Source organism: Melanerpes formicivorus, unplaced genomic scaffold (genome assembly GCF_026170545.1).
Source record: "Melanerpes formicivorus ecotype bairdi unplaced genomic scaffold, bMelFor1.0.p_v2 SCAF_32, whole genome shotgun sequence".
NCBI lineage: Eukaryota > Metazoa > Chordata > Aves > Piciformes > Picidae > Melanerpes > Melanerpes formicivorus.
This window is the reverse complement of record NW_027142384.1, coordinates 1,425,964-1,443,606: the sequence shown is the minus strand read 5'-3', so window position 1 is coordinate 1,443,606 and position 17,643 is coordinate 1,425,964. Positions and strand designations below refer to the sequence as shown.

Genomic DNA, 17,643 nt, shown 5'->3' with positions numbered 1-17,643 from the left:
GGATAAATGTGTGCAGGCTCTTGTCCCACAATAAAAGGAAGGCAATTCAAGTAGCTTACGTCTGATTCTCATTATATGAACATTTTTAAAGCTGCATTCTATCCTGATGCGAGATATGGCTTTCGTTCCTCACCCAGCTATTAAGGCAAAAAGAGCAAATCCTGCCCCATTTATTTCCACCTCCCAACAGCCATCTCACTGGAACAGAAGAGAGGAAGACACTTGCAATGAATCTCACCAAAACTTAAAGCAAGTAAGCAATTTAATTCTCTAATTCTCATTCCTTGGAAACCTCCTGATTTTTAGTCCTCCTTTTGTACCTTAATACTTATTTCCTCTGAAGTTTTCTTGGAAAATGTAACATTTGACATAAGACACATCTTTATTCTTTTGAGTTTTACAGAACAGTTGACTGAACCAAAAAAAAAAGGTTATTTACTGATAAAATGTAACTTACAGTATTTTTACTCAGCAATCCAGAGCATTTAATGTGTAAGGTTTGGGGGTGGGATTAGAGTTTGCCATGGATCAGATTTGTATACAGTATAGCAGGGCACAACTGAAGCCTGGGACATAAAACCTAGCAGCAAGCATCTGCCAACTGTGCAGACAACCATAAATGTGCCATTGATTTTTTTTTTTTTTCTTTAAAATACTTATCCTCACAATTCAAACAGCACTGGGTGGGATCCAGTCTGCCTAATTTGGCTGAAATTGTAAACAGCTGGGCCCAAGGGAATAGTGCAGTCAATGCAGTATCACCACCTAAATGCTCCACTTAACGGAAAAAAAAAAAAGACCCCTCTGAAGGATGAATTGTCATCCACTACCCTTTGACACCTCCCAAAAAGACAAGTTAAAAAGACATTTTAGCATTACACTGCTGCTTAGAGCTCTCAGCTGTGATGTGAACACACAACTCCAGTCAAGAAGAATGGCCTAAACATCTGTGCCTGCTCCATCTCAAGTCTCAAAGCTACAGCACCGCCTGAAACACAGATGCTTTGACTAACTGCATGGTGTCAGTACAACTAATTCTGACATCACAAACAAGATCCCTGGTCCCCCCTCACACAGACTGATTTTAATCCTTTGCTGTACAGATTGCAAACCAGAAGCACTCCATGAAAAGTCTCGTTAAGTGTCTGGCTTTTATACTTCCAATTAGCACAGTTTACACCCACTGTAGATGGTAGGAAGGCCACCAGTTACAAACGGCTGGACAGCAAGCTACAAACATTTCTAGTAACAGGTTCTTGATGTGTCCAAGACCCTCAAAACAAAGAATATCTAAGACTAAGAAAGGTCACAGCATCCTTAAGGTAGCCAAAATTAAGGCCCCCAAAAAAATTTGCAAATTAAGTCCAAGCTGACAAGACTTAACTGCTTGTGCTAATTCACACAGGGCAATGCACTCACTGAGGTGAATGGGAGTAGTCATGCCTGTGACAGTCCCAGTGCCTGCCAGTTTGCAGTTTAACAGCCTCTTAATTGTGTTTTCATTTAACTGTATGAATAAGCTGCGTCTGTTTTCAGTGCTTACAGTAACATCTTGTTATCTTTACAAATGTTCTGGGCTTTTCTGGAAGATGAAGAACACTTGAGGATTCAGTCTCTTACTCAAACTTTTCAACAATGCAGCTGCTCTGCAATACTAATTCAAGAAAATGATGACATTCAGGGGCAGCAGAGGTCACCATATTTCTTTTACTTCTCCATGAACTTTTTAAATTGATGTTGTACATGTTTAGTAAGTCAGACAACACGTGTTTAGATGCTACCAAGTTAGTAACAGGTTCTCAGCCTCCCTTTCAAAAACAATGATTTAGTCACAGGCAGCATTTGGTCCTCAAAACCTCTTTTACTCATTTATCATGCACAGGGCAGCAGTATCTTTGGTATACATGAAAGCCAAAGCAAATTTGATTACAGAAGTGTTATTCTGTTGGATTTTAAAAAATCCTTTATCTGGGTCCTATGTCCCTCATCTGTATCAGTTATTTCTGTGCAGAAAGCTCAAATGCTTATATGACTTATGTGCCTTTAGTTCTTCTTGCCGACGTGCCACATGGTGTCTGATTGAGAATTGTGGTTAGCAAAAGAGGATGTTAAAGTGTTGTGGGAATGATAATGAGAGAGGAACAAAAGGTGAAAATTTGGCTTCCCTTTTTTTCTACATCTCTCTCTGTTATAGGTGTGGTTTATAAGCAGTGTCACTGCTCAAACCCGTTTCATCCCGTCTTTTAATACATCACTTGGGTTGCCTTAACACTTTACCAAGTAAAAGTAACTGTCCTAATTTTCAAGAGGATGAGTTGTAGCAAACTAGAATCATGAAGAGTGACAGTACTGGCAAATTATGCACCTCATTCCCATGATAATGGAGACCCAAATACCTTGCAATACCCCAGAACAAAAAATAGTGACTTTTAAAGAAGTGGATTTAGAAATACCTCATGATAAGGTAGAAAAGAAGGGGAGAGTAAAAAAAAAAAATTAAAATCATATAGCAGGCAGAGCAAGGAGACAAGAACCTCCAATTTTCAGTTTATAATAGAACACCAGCTAACATTAGCCATGAGACAAAAAGTAAAATAAAATCTGATTAAAAACCCAAATTCCAGAGCCTTCATGGCGTAGTTCTTGAGCTCTTCCATTTGAGTTGATTGCACAAGTGCTCTCCCCCCACCTCTTCTACCTTATTGCACCTCTATTGTGACAACACTCCATAAAATGACTAGAAAAAAATTCCATGGTTGTAGTGAAATTGCTTACTTATTTGTACTTGCAAAAAAATCAATCCAGCAATTTAATAATGTGTGAAATAAGTACAAGAAGCCATCTGACAACAGTAAATGTTAGGTGACTTAAGATAACTGCAGAATCACCTTATCTTTGGAAAATATTCTTCACTGCTTCCCAAGGAGGGGAATGTTATGGGCTTCATACCCTTTCTGCTTTATATACACAATCTCAAGTTCTACCAGTTCATGTTTCTGCAGTAATATGTCATCTGCATAAACAAATCCAGAATTTTCCAAATTCTAACTCAGTAAATGCACCCAAAGGAGTAGAACTGAACATACCTGCTGATAGAAAAAATTTAGAGTTGGTTTGTCCTCAGTAAACTGGTTCAGAAATCCTTTGGGCAAATACCGAATTCTCAATTCATATCTGAAAAACACACAAAAGAAAATTAAACCAGTGAGAAAAACAAGAAGAGTTTTCCTTACAAATATAAGACGTCTTCAAACATACTTGAAAAAAGATAAAAACAAACTCAGCAAACTAAGGCAGCACTTCCTCTTTTGACTACTCAAAGAGCTAAACCGGAATGTAGTGTCTAACATTTCATAAAGGTATTTATGAAGGAACTTTGTAATAGAATGCAACATAAGCTCCTGCTGCCTTCTCAAAGCTTCAGCGAAGACTGAAGCATCAAGACTTCGAGCAGGTAAGCTATCAGGTCCATATCCACAGGGAGGGAGGCCTCCAAAGAGATGAGGACCGCAGATGACCTGCCATAACTACTGACATGTCCCTCTGGCAGAAGCTTTTAGCTTTGGTTATCACATGCATGGTACGTAAAACACAGGTTCCCCTTCTCCCAGTAATGTTACAAGCACTGGTACTCACCAGGGAACCACCAGTATACAGGTAAAAGCTTAACTCAAGAACATGATTCTGCTCCCCTGATCTAGGGCTGTAACAGTCAACCCAGAATTGTTTTGCAGGTTTTGAAAACATCTCTCTGTGAAAGGTTTCCTACTTCCTCATTCATTGCCAAGATGCACACAAAAGCTAAACGCATCAGTTTTCAACATGACAATCATATTTTTCAAGTTAACAGCTCATCACAGAGGAAGATACAGAACTATCCTTGATCCATGACCAACACCAAACTTGTATTATTGGTTGTCCTGCAGCAACAGCCCAATGTTTGACACACTGCATGCTTCCACTTCTAACACATTCCTGCAATGAAATTCTCCTATCACCATCCTCCATTTGGGTATGTCAACGCACATCCCCCAAGTACAAAACTCTTAACAGCCCACCCCCAAAATAAGTACATTTAACAATCTACTCATGATGGTAAGACCAAATACTGCACTGTTTCAATGTTGCTTTCAGCAGGACAAGAACTTCTCAGGAAGTGATTTGGCTGCCTGTAATCAAGAATTGATGAGATTTGATAATCATTACTAGAAATTACTGCTCCTTAGGATTCCACTGCAAACAGAGGCTGCAGGATCCTTCTTTGCTTTGAATGAAAATGCATTTTCTCATTAAAAATCATTAAAATAAGAAAAACACTTAGAAACTGTAAACATGCACACACACTGTACACAAACTAGGAATATGTAGAATGATGGTTTTTCATAGTATGATGAGTTTATGCAATGAAGGAAAGTGTATACAGTCTTCCTGTGCACAAAAAACATGCCCTTAAACTAAAAAGAGCCTTCTTACTGTAGGATAGACATAACAGACAGAGAACACATGCTATTCACAGATCTAGACCGGGCATAAAGAAGAAATGTAATGATCAGAGTGGTGAGACACTGGAACAGGTTACTCAGACAACTTGTGGATGCCCTACCCCTAGAAGCATTCAAGGTCAGGTTGAATGGGGTCAAACTTGAGCAACCAAGGCAGGGCAGATGTATGAGATGATCCTTAAAGGTCCTTTCAAACCCAAACCATTCTATGATACAATGAATGAGATTTATATTTAAGAAAAAGGTCCCAGTTAAGACAAATTCAGAAATTATGCTAGTGGAGGAGGCCCACAGAACCACTTCCCTTTGCAGATCAGTGTTTATATTTCATGCCACATAGCAGATAACCAGTTCTTCACCCAAATTCTACATTCTACATACTAACACTGGCCACTTGTCCTGAGCACTGATCTATGGCTTTACCTGGATGCATTTCTACATACTACATGCGTGCACAAGACAGAATGCCAGCACAAAGCACTGCAGGGGCAGATGAAAGGAAAGGTATTTGCATTTACTTCAAAACAAAGAGTTAGTTAATAAGTGTACCTACTGTACACTTGAGGGACCTGCGCTGGGTACACAGGTACTGGCAAGCAGGTGCTCCAGGGGCAGGGCTCTGTGACAAGAAACTGATTCCATCCAACTCCACTGGTCCCACAACGGGACACAGATGAGTCCCTCAGCTAAGCTGGGGGCACTCTGGGAAGAACAGGTTTCAGAAAGGGGCAAAAGTGGCACAGGCAGAGAAGGAGGAAGCAGCAGCAAATGTATGGAGCAGCAGGACAGGAGGTGCTGCAGGCTTGGAGCAGGGTTTCCCTGCAGCCTTGGACCCCACTGGAGTAGAAATGCCCCCTGCAGCCCAGGGAGAGCCCCCAGGCTGCAGGAGGGGAATGCTTCCTACAGGAGCTGTGGCCAGGCAGGATCATGTTGTCCCTGAAGGGCTGCAGTCAGGGGAAGAGCCAGCAGGGAGAGGTGGGAGGAGAGAGGAGCAGCCCACAGGGACTGTGATGAACTGCCCAAAACCCCCATGCCCACCTCTATGCTTTTCCAGGGAGGTGTCAGCAGTGAAGGTGGGGTGAGAAAAAGGGAATGAGGAGGAAAATTCCTTTTAAATGCCTCTTTGTTTCTTGCTACTCGAATCTATTTCAATTTGCAATAAATGAATTCTCTTGAATTTGAGTAACTTTTGCCTGTGACCACCCTGGGTAAGTGACCTCTCTATTTTTAATGCACACATTTTCTGATCCTATTTTTCTCCTCTGCTGCATTGAGAAGAGTGCTGGCTGCAGGTCTGGCAGTGAGCCACTGTCAACTCACCACTGGGGTATCAAGTGCCTGACCAAGGGGACCTTTTCCACGCAAGTGTTTCAGATATCTTATTTAACAGTAGACACTGAAGATGAGGTAGAATGTTCACATTATACAAACGAAAAGAATCCTTTATTTGGCTTCCCAGTGTACCAAGAACAAATATTGGCTGGTAGGTAACTCCACATCACCTCTTTTCCTACTTTTGAGCCATCCCACAAGCCAGAAAATAAGAAACTATTCAGACTAGAAAAAAATGCTTGTGGAACTGATCTCAGACCTTTGGTATCTTACATACTGTCTCAATCATCCCGATCTACACTAGGCTGTAGAACATCCTTACTCTCTAGGATTAACAAAAAAATAACACATATAGCAAATGCCTTCTTTCCACAGACTTGCTGCTTAAGTGAGGAGCCATAACAAGTACTGCTTTTTGTAACAGGATCATAAAATGCTTTGGGGTTGAGAAAGACCTTTAAAGGTCATCTAGTCCAGCCCCCCTGCAGGGAGCAGAGAAGCATCTCATGTGGAAATTGTTATCAGGCAAAACAGCTCAACTGGGACACTGACTGAGAGTGATTTTTATTACCTATTTATAATGTAATCTCTGACTATGCCCATGGGAACACAAAAGCTGATCCGAAGGCCCGCTCAAGGATGGACTTGATTTTTCAATACCCTCTAAATCTACTGTCTTTGAAATGCAGCCATTAGATGAGGATGAAAAAAGTCTTTCACTAATCAGGTCTGCTTTTTAAGCAAGTATACCAGCAAGTCATCATCAGATCCCTTCCCCTGTATTTGATAAAACTAGAGGACTACCTGTTGCTCTGCATCTGTACTACAGTATAGATGCTTCCATGGACACACTGACACACACTACAGGTCCTGCAGAAAGGTGGGCATCAATAGTCAACAGTCTTATGGTGAAGTAACCTGTCCACAGCATAAGATGCACTACTGAGCAGTGCTAGGAGCTTCCCTTGGAGTAAAAAGCACTACCTGGGCAGTTGGAGCTAAAAACCAACATCAATTCATATTATCTTGTGGCACTGATGGAGATAACCTCACCATAACTAACTGTATAGACTGCTTCCAGCAGGTTCTATTTCAGTGACCAGAAAGGAGAAGATGGGAATAAAAATGGCAGACAAAGGAGGAGCCTTGGGTGAATTTAATGAACTGAAACAGCTCTCTGAAGGATCAGACAAAGCACTAAGGATCATAGAAGTAAAGAAAAAGGCCTGAATAACTGGAAGCAAGAGGGGTGAGAGAGCAGACTGCATTGAAAAGAAATATAGAGCTGTTAGATCAATGTAGTCATTAAATCATTCCACAGGTTGTCTGGCCTTTATGTCAGAGCCAAGACATTTGTACTGCAGCTATCACAACTTATAGAAGAGGACTGCTAAGCTTTGGGGCATCTTCCACCTGTTAGAGCCAATGCATAAATGTCACTTATAAACAAGGACCTGCTTTACACCTGCAAACCTTAACTATAGAACTGGAACACAGTGTGTTCTAAGACATAACATTACTTGAACCTCTTGAGATTTTCCTTGTGGGCCAAAGATGACTAACAAATAAAACAATGGTTTGGTGCACACTGTTTTTAGAAAGGATAGCTGCTGTGACTGCTGTTTAAGGCTCAGTATTATAAGCAATTATGAGAGTTGAAGCTGCAATTTAAGAGTCCCACATCCTGCTAACCCTAGCTCATCTAGCTGTACAGAGGTGAAGATGAAGGATAAGGGAGGAAAGTGCTTCCACCTTTCTCCCTCATGCCCTTAGAAACATCCCATCATTAAAACAATAACACTACAAGTGAAAAGGAATTTCTTCGTTGACACAGGCCTTGCTAGCATAAGTACTGAAAGGAAACATAAGGCAAACAGATCCACTCCAGTCTCTCTTGCCTTCCCATTAAAAAGTCCAGGGATTTTGTTTGTATTTCACTTGTTACTTGAGATAATCTCACATCCACAGGTATACAGGACTTCATACAAGCAAATGCTTCAGGAGCAATTAACAATTTATGCTACTGTAAAATATATCAACCAGCAGCAGCATTACTGAAATTCAGTAACGAATAAAGCTCTCAGATTGCATTTGAAAGACTGCACTGTAGTTATTCTGAAGCAATTGCATGGAATTACACTCAAATTATGCAGTACTTCTCTAGTACTAAATCTTGCATAACTCTTAAGATAGTATTATCCAACATGACATAAAACAGCAGACTCCAGAATGCTTATTTTCTTAAACTACTACAAATAAATAAGCAAGCACATCCAATAACTCTAACTGATCATTTTTGGCATCATGATTTGATGCATTTGGAATTTTCTGATGCTGGATGGAATTATCTTCATTGTAAGACAACAAAATAAAATGGAAAACAGCTGTTTGGTTTGATACAGTTCATTAGCATCAACACTCTAGAAGTGAAGGTACAGTGAAGATGAAGGCACAGTCAATAAAAGGCTTCTGGGCTGACCTTCAGTGCCAGTCTCTCTTCTTCATAGTTATAAAACAATGTATTGGGTCTTTACTGATTTTTATTTCAAACAAACAAAACCTACCACAAGGCAGTTCATACTACAAGGCTATCTCATGCAAAATACAAGTCTTTTTATAGCAAGAAGGTCAGAGTACTATATAAAACCAAAGGTGAGAATGGGAAAAAAGACTTCCAGGAAAGCAATGACTTCCTGTTCATCTTTTGTGACACAGTTCAGGCTATTGGCAGTCTGACAAAACTAAATTGTCTGTGCTCCTGCAATTGAACCACATCAGAAGAGGGAAGAAAATGTGGTGGAATTTTTGGTGACCTTGTTGCCCTGAAGTCCACTGTTTACTTTTCCTAAGCTTTAACTGCAGCTACGTCATCCAAAGCAGAGTAATATCCCTGTTTCTCCTTCACTAGCTCATTCTCTGCATGATTAACAGTATAACACCAAATAAAAGCTGCATGTATATGGGAGATGGATTTTATCCTAGTAACTTTTGTGTCCATCAGTGTAACTTGTAATATCTAGGTTAGTCCAGAAGATCAGAGATCTCATTTCTGAACACTGTGAATATACAACCCTTAAATTAGGTTACCAATTAAAAAACATAATGAAACAATCACACAGAGGCAGTTACTGGTGTATTAACACTACAGGAAGCTTTTTAATTTAAGAACCATTCCAAGACTTCACCCCCTTTACCATTCTAAGTATTTTTACAAGTACTGTCATATGACATTAAACTCTCTGCTACGAGATTACAAATAAGACAGCAGTTGTTTGATTATGCACAGCAAACATCTGTGGGTTTAAGAGGTATGTCAGGCTGCATGTATTCAATAAAACATAAATGACACTCTGAAAAGGTACTGAATAATTTACATCTTATCATAGATTTCATGAGTATTTTATACAACTCCTTCCCACAAACTTCAAAACAATCATCCAAGTTTGCTTTTAAAGCCAATTAACTTTGCTCTGCAATGTGTACAATGCGAGCTGCACCGCATAATAAAATGGGAACTGACGCTTGTACACTATGTAGCAAACTTCCACAGCATAAATTATCCACGTCTTACATGCAGCAATACTGTCACAAACAGGATTCAGGAATCCCCTACTTCCTAAGCTCTGATTTCACAGTATTACCAAAGAAAAATTTCTGGAGAAAACTAATTGATGTACCTCCCTAACCCAGTAAGATGTAACATGCAAAGAAGAGAACGTGCAACATTTCTAGAATCCAAGTTTTGAACGTTAACTTGTTTGAATTTATTGCATTTCTTAACACTGGGCCCCTAAAGACAATTTATAAACTGAAGACCAATACCTTTGACATCTACTAGCATAAAGTAATTCCATTTGCAAGGAATGAAGCATAGAAAAATTTTTTTAAGTACACAAAAGGTTTGCAGGTGTGTCATCTTTAAAGTAAGCAGCAATTTTTGCACAAATGGTGGTTAGGAATGTAAACCACAGGAAAAAGGCAGCACAAACCCTTCATGATGAGCTACCAACTATAGTCATCTGTTTTTGGTGCTCCCTTATGGGTTTAGTGTCATGCCTAGTTTAATGGTATTCAAAAATGGGGCTCCCCATCTTCTCTACTGAACTACTATGTCTCTCTGCAAATAAATTTAAGTTTCCTTTTGTCCTTCTGCCAGGGAAGTGAACAATCTTTCCCTTCTTCCTTTCCAGAGAATGAACCATCAGCTTACTCTGCTAAAAAGCTGAAGAAAACTTTCAATAGAGCTAAGGTCATACCACTTCTTGTAACTGGTTTCATGAAAACATCTGCTAATCTAACCTAGACTGTGAAAAAACTCAAGTTCTGCCGCTACCTTTCTGTTGTTTATTGCTCCAGATATATCTAAGAAGATCCTAATGAGAAGAAAGGCAGATGTCACTGGGCTTCTATTCATTACCAAAACCCAGATAAACTCATCTATTCACTGCACTTTTCAAAACATGTTTCTCCTACTTAACTCTCTCTAAATTCAACCATAACACAGAAGTATCCTTTTGTTTTTAATTAAATAACAAGATCTATCCTTTTAAACTGGCAATGGTGCACTTATAACCACAATCAAGAATAGCATTCCTGTCCTAGAACTTTTAAGGACAACAAAGCCTGAGATGGGGTTGATTCACTGAGTATATTACAGGTTTTGCAGATTTTTAGTACAAATGACTACGATATTTCTGTTCCTACTTTATGCCTCTTCTAAATGCCAGGTTACACTTATCTGTTCCCTTCCATTTGCAGGTATTCTCTTAGAACAACAACAAACTCTTAAAATCAAACAAAACCCTGTTCAAAGCTCTTTGTAAAAAGCTTACCGGTTGCGTCCGCCCCCCCCCCCCCCCCCCCCCCCCCCCCCCCGCCTTGCTTCAGCGCCTCAATTCTACTACAAGAGGATTGTTCCTCAGTAAAGCACATCACAGAGTAGTATTTTAAGACACGGCAAGAAAGACTTCATATGACTTAATTTTGACACCGAACAGATTTATACTCTTACTTCCATTCTTCTGGAGGGTGGGCTAGTTCAAATTTCTCTCTCACATTGGACACCCCCATGTCCAGGTGTAGCCAGTGAACTTCCTCAGACTGCAGATGACTGAGCCGTAACCCATAGCAGGCCACATTTTTCACTTTTTGACTGTCCACAATCTTCTGAATTATGCCCTAAAACAGAGAAACACACACTCCTTACAAGCCGTAAATGCAACGTATACGTGGTTACAATCCTACAGTAAGGCTTTAACACATAACCATGTCATACCACATTAAAAATTCTAAGCAACAGGCACCATCTTTATTAAAAACACCAAACACATTTGATTTGAAACTACGTTTTTGAGACAACCATTTACAGTTTCTGCAATTACAACCTCGTCATGACATCACAAAATATCCACAAATGCTTCCACACATCTTATTGTAAGTCAGCCACTAGTTCCTCTATGTAAAACAGAGTAACAAATGCTAAAATAAAATTTAAAAAAAAAAAAAATAATCTTATTTGTGGATCAAAAAAAGTAGTTGTTCAAAAAAACCCAGCCTTTAAAAGTCACTCTTAATCTACTGTCAGAAAATCGTCTTAGCCTTTCATCTCGTTTAGTGGCTCAACAGCCAGGATATGGTAGGTCACGTCACAGCCCCTTGGCTTCCTTCCCCCTCTTCCTCCAACTCATTTTCCCTTGAGACTGAGCACAGACACATTACAAAATGAGCAAGAGACAATTATTTGGGAAGATTCTCCATCAAAACAAATTTCTACTTGTTTGTCCTGAGGTAAATTTCAGAGTCTTGCCCATGAACGAAACCTTTGAACAGATCTGAACAGATTGTCACTTCCCTCCTGCATTAGCTATTAGAAAGGTCTAACACTGTAACTAAATTTCAAATGTGTTAGTAGACCATGGATTAGCAACCTTTCAGGTGCGGTGTGCCAGGCTGTCCTGCTCTTATCCAGATTAGAAAGTCAGCAGGAGATCAAAGCTACTCCCTCACAACCTGGTAGAAAGTAAGGCTTGTCTCTCAGCAAGGCAGCAGATCCCTGCTGGCTCCGAGTTGAGAGCTCAGCAGAAGCACTGACTATCACTGCTCCCAGATACTTCTTTCATGAATTCCTATCCCTTTGCTTCTGACGATGCCATTTCCCACTGACAATGCTGGTGTGTGTACACCTACACACACAGCTGCCCAAGCCGCTGATTCTTGCTCAGAATTTCATGAAACATCTACACAGAGCCAGTGCTATGTCCTACAGCAGTAGGAGGTGGGCTTCTGGACCAAGCTAGGCAAGCTTTTTCATGGGATGACATTGTTTCCCAAAGCTTATTATTTCATAACACAAAGAAATTGTTTTAAGATCCTGATTCCACAAATAAAGCAAGCAGAAAGCTAAGTGTAAAAGTAGAACTAAGGAAGTACTAAATCTGAACAGAGGGGGAAGATGACAGATGTAGGAGTGGAATCATGCTTTTGGTGAGGTGATAGTGAACTGTTAGATCAGCTCACACATCTTCCCAAATGGCAACCTTTAAATAACCTCCAGAAGCACAAAACATACAGTGAAATACAAAATATTTTTTCAAGTCTACAAGAAAGAACAGGCTGTGTTCAGCAAGTTCATGAAGTCTGAATCAGAAGATGTTTGATCAAGCCCAACACCCTGTCTCCAACAGCAGCAGTAGGAGTATCTTCAGAAACATCATTCTTTTCAGTACTAGTAATGCCTCCCAACATCCATGTACTTTTCCATGCCCAGAAGCGGGATGTCCACTGAAAAGTGGATGACAAGCCTTACACTTGAAGGAAGATGGATGCAAACAGCTGAACATGCAGGATGCTTACAGAGGACTATATAATGTAGGAAGGAGACTTCAAAACACCCAGGCAAAATTAAGTTTTCCAGTGCACTACGAGCTGGCAGAACTACACAGACTAGCTAGCAACAGTTAAGTCCTAGCAGCCAGAAGGTGCCCAAGATGCCGGACAAATGTCTGATGCCAGTGAAAGTAACCTCCTTTGTAGGTACATAGGTTAAAAAAAATAAAGGAACAACAATAGTGGTCACAGATGGACGCCAGGCAGAGGCAACACCAAACAAAGGAGTGACACCAGGGAAGCACATATGACACTTCCTTTCAGGGGCTCCCAGTCTCTATTTTTATCTGAGTGGATTTCCTGAGCCAAGCATTGTTTCTGCCATTCATCAACCTTCAGGGTAGCTGTTCCAGTTACTCATCCTGTCTCCTTTTAAAGCAGTTAACTTCTTGCAACCCTCCCCCAGCAAGTTCCAAAGAGCTATTACCAGGTCAGTGAGCTGTTTTAAATCTGAATTGACCAGAGCAGACAAAAATTGGTTAAGTTTGTTTCTTGCCTATATTTAAGGGTCTTTGTATCAAATACTGTCAAGAAGAACAGTTGTTTGTAGCCCAGGAAACACTTCACAACCACCAAGTACTCTCACCATTGACTGAGGCACATTTAACCTCTTCTTCACCCAAAAGACAAGCTCTGCTTAGTCATTAAAGCCTGAGACTTTGGCAGGAATGGTCTCCTCTGTAGGGAACAGCGCCAGCCTTTCTATATGCATGCAAGCAGAAAAGATTCATTCATTTCCATCTGCACATAACAGAGTTTGATTTTGGAAATTCACCCCTTCCCCTGTCTCTGATGCTGTCAGTTGATAAAAAAATAAGGATGTGCATGTTTTCTAACAGTAGTTATGCCTGCTATGGTAAGAAAGGGCTTTGAAAAGAAAAATATCCAGTCATAATGGGTTTTGACAATGAACCAACAGAAACACTGGTGCGTAAGGCTCAGCCGAAACCATCAGTATTTACTCAGGAAAGAATCAAGCTGGACATCTCAGAACTTTGACTTTCAGTAGGAGATTTCAAAAAGACTGAAGAAGTCAGCTGTCTTAGCAAGTTACATTTTTAAGCTTCCATCCTTTTTTTTGTATCAATTATGAGCATATCACAGAACTAAATCATAAATAACAATAAGCAATAACGAAAGTAAATGTATTTGCTAAACTACCTGAGAAATGTACCCCATCCTTTCTGGCCAGGTAGTTACTATCACCCCAAGAAAATAATTAACAACAATTAGTATGCAATGCAACTCGAGAAAGTCAACTCCAGTCAAAAGCAAACATTAAGGAGATGGCAGCACTGGCGCAAAGGAGGTCAAGTGCAGGTGCTTGAAAATACGTTCTAAAAACGTGTGTATGCCCAGAAAGGAGAAAGTCCTATGTGCGAAAGGAACAGGTCTAGTGGCTTCTCTTCCTTGTTTAGGAATACCCCAGACCTCATATTCCAGATGCTAACAAACCACAGCCAGAATCAAAGAAAAAAAAAGTAAAAAAGAGAGACGGAAACGTGATGATTAAGACACTCAAAATGGTTGGCCTGCAGGGGAAGCCTCTCAAGTAAAACATCTATTTGCTTGTTTACTTTTTTTCATTAATAAACCAGAGAAGCTGGAATTGAAAACATTTAGAGCCACATCTGCAATCAAGATAAACCAGCACCATGCCAGTGTGGTTCATACAGCAGCACCAGCTGCTGCTGGGGAAGCACAGCACATAAACACTGGAGTAGGCTCCCACGCAGCAAGACAAGCTTTGTTTTATCTGGCTGCTATTTCCAACCAGGACAAGATTTATCTCCAAGACCTGCACTGGCACTGCAACCATAATCAGGTCAGTGTATTTAACTCTGAGTGGGTAGTAAACAACATGTGGAGTCTTGTTGGGTTCTGGACAGCCTCCACAGACCAAGTGGAGGTGCATCAAACACCACCACCATCATCACTACAGGATGTGTGACGGCTTCTTTGTCTGCTATGGTAACAATTTCAGGAGCCTGGCCACAAGCATGCCTGATGTCCCTAATGGTAATGTTCAGAATGCTTAATCAGAAGTTTACAGACAAACAATTTAACTGCTTAACCACTGCACAGCAGCAACCAAAACATCCTGCTGAGATGAGACATGACAGTCTTAACCAGAAGCACAGCCAAAGAAATCTGAAATCTCTCTAGACTCTACTACAACCAACCTTTAACTCAGGAAGCTCCTGAGATGCATGCTTGAGTGAAAAAAAAAAAACAACCAACACAGCAGGTAAGGAACAAACAAAGCTTCAATGTGAATTACAGTTTTATGACCTCAAGTTAATCGCAGCCAGAAACACCCAAAAGAAAACTGGACTCCAACAGAAACCTACTCCAGAAGGAGCTTTCACTTTGTGGCCACACAGGCTACCTGCATGAATATAATTTCTGTGAGGAGCTTTCCCCTGTCTGTTGTCACTCTTATAAACACCCTGTAACTCTAAGGAACTCACACAATCATCTGACAGTTGAATGCTGCTTGCTGTAATCTTGTTGACCTTTATTTGGTTTGCAGAGCTAACATCTACACCCCAAACATAAAACAGGCTAGTACAGTTGAACTAAACAAAATGGCTGCCTTAGAAGAATTTCCTGTCAACAACAGGTAAGAGGTCACCTTGATTTCTCTCCTTTGAACCTATAGGGATACATTAATTTTCTCTCACTTTCTAAAGAGCCCACAGATATTCAACACAGCTAATTTGAAAAACAGATTAATTTTGTCCTAAATTAGCAGAGTATGTCCAAAAATAGGTTTTACAGCACAGTATATTTAGGAGGTTGTTGAAAACTCAAGACAGACCGAAAGAATAGAATAGACCAGGTTGGAAGAGACCTTCAAGATCATCGCGTCCAACCTATCATCCAACACCACCTAATCAACTAACCCATGCAACCAAGCACCCTGTCAAGTCTCCTCCTGAACACCTCCAGTGATGGCAACTCCACCACCTCCCCAGGCAGCCCATTCCAATGGGCAATCACTCTCTGTGTAAAACTTCCTCCTGACCTCCAGCTTGAACCTCCCCTGGCACAGCCTGAGACTATGTCCTCTTGTTCTGGTGCTGGTTGCCTGGGAGAAGAGACCAACCTCTGCCTGTCTACAACCTCCCTTCAGGTAGTTGTAGAGAGCAATAAGGTCACCCCGAGTCTCCTCCTCTCCAGGCTAAGCAGCCCCAGCTCCCTCAGCCTCTCCTCATAGGGCTTGTGTTCCAAACCCCTCACCAACTTTGTTGCCCTTCTCTGGACACGCTCCAGCAAGTCAACATCCTTCCTAAACTGAGGGGCCCAGAACTGGACACAGTACTCGAGGTGTGGCCTAACCAGTGCAGTGTACAGGGGCAGAATGACCTCCCTGCTCCTGCTGGCCACACTGTTCTTGATGCAGGCCAGGATGCCATTGGCCCTCCTGGGCACCCTGCAAAGGCCAACAGACACAGGATACCGTAGGCTCTCATAGTCTGTATCAATAATACTTGGTGTTTCTGCAAATGAGTGAAAATTAATTGCTTACTTGCAAATTAAGAAAGCTGATGTTCTACTATGAATAAATTGAAGTTGGAATAATGTACTCCCAGGGCAACTACAAACCTAATTTCCCTATTTAGTAGGAAGGAGAAAATGTCTTGCACTAGAGGAAGCCTTTAAGTAGCACCTCTGACATTGGGACATGGTGTTCATTTTTAGAGGTACTCCGAATACACCAAATGCTACTTATATATCAAATATGGTAACTCTTGATGAAATAGTTATATAAAGGTCTTAAATGAAGAGTTGGACAAAAGCAAACTATAAAAGAAAACTCCATGTCCCCACAAAACCAAAATATGAATTTGCCCTCTGATGACACTCTGTCTGACATTCACAGAGGAAAAACTCACACCTCTCTTTCACATTATTGTGCTCCCTTGTCTCTCCTGCACCGATCCAGCAAACACATTTGTACATCCCATAATGAACTCATCTGGGGAACTGGTCCAGCTGAAGAAAAACTCTGCCACTGTAGCCCAGTAACAGGTATGTACTGGAAACTGTAGCCTGAAAACACTTTATTCTGGTGCCTACAATTTTGCATACAGGACTAGAGACAACATTAACTCAAGCAACACATCCACGTAAGTGCCTCAGCATCTTTCGCACTTCATCCAAAGTACCTCTCCACACCCACGCCTAATTCCACAGGGAACCTCCAAAGCACACACTGACAGTGCTGACAAAGAGCCAGGGCAGCTGTGCTTTCCTGTCTCAGCTGAATCAGCACTCTTATGGTCCTACTGCACACTGCTTGGGCTTCCTAAATAAACCCAACAGTATTTTAAATGCTGACAAGTAGTTCAGTTTTCCAGAAGCTTAACATACAGAAAGCACAGTCCCCTATCCTCAGCTGCACTGCCAGAGTTTAGGAACTTCCTTGGGTCAGGCTCCCTATGGCTAAATTCCAACGTGGGATGCACTCCTAACTTGAAGGGGTGGTGCTGATGTCTGTCTCGTGACCAGCACTAGGACACAAGGAGATAGAAGAAAGCCGTGCTATGGGAAGTTCAGTGCATACATTAGGAAAAGGTTCTTCACTGAGAGGGCAGTCAGTGACTGGAACAGGCTCCCCACAGAAGTGGTCATAGCACCACACCTGAGCATCTGGATTATGCTCTTAATTGTACAGTTTAGTTTCAGGAGAAATGGGGAGTTGGATCTGATGATCCTTATGGGTCCCTTCCATCTTTAGGTATTCTAGGATTCCATGGCTCGAGGCCATTTGCAGATCTAGATGTTTTCAGGAAAAGGTCCAAGGGCTATTTAAACTGTTATTAAAATGTTATTTTGTATGAGTGCCTCATCCAAGGACATCAGGAGTATTTTGCGTAAGTAAAGCAGGCATTCTGAAGTCCAAGGGTATTTTTGTCAC

At 41.0% G+C, this 17,643-nt stretch overlaps 1 protein-coding gene across 10 annotated transcripts in view; it reads right to left on the bottom strand.

Moving 5' to 3' along the window:
• Positions 1 to 17,643, bottom strand: part of PTK2 (protein tyrosine kinase 2) — a 197,642-nt gene that overhangs the window by 94,262 nt on the left and 85,737 nt on the right. For all 10 annotated transcript variants that reach the window (XM_068155459.1, XM_068155461.1, XM_068155460.1 and 7 more), the window contains 2 exons: positions 10,846 to 11,012; positions 3,087 to 3,174 (listed from right to left, as the gene is read on the bottom strand). In XM_068155459.1, the coding sequence (XP_068011560.1) occupies positions 3,087 to 3,174; positions 10,846 to 11,012 (255 nt within the window). The remainder of the gene's footprint in view (positions 1 to 3,086; positions 3,175 to 10,845; positions 11,013 to 17,643) is intronic.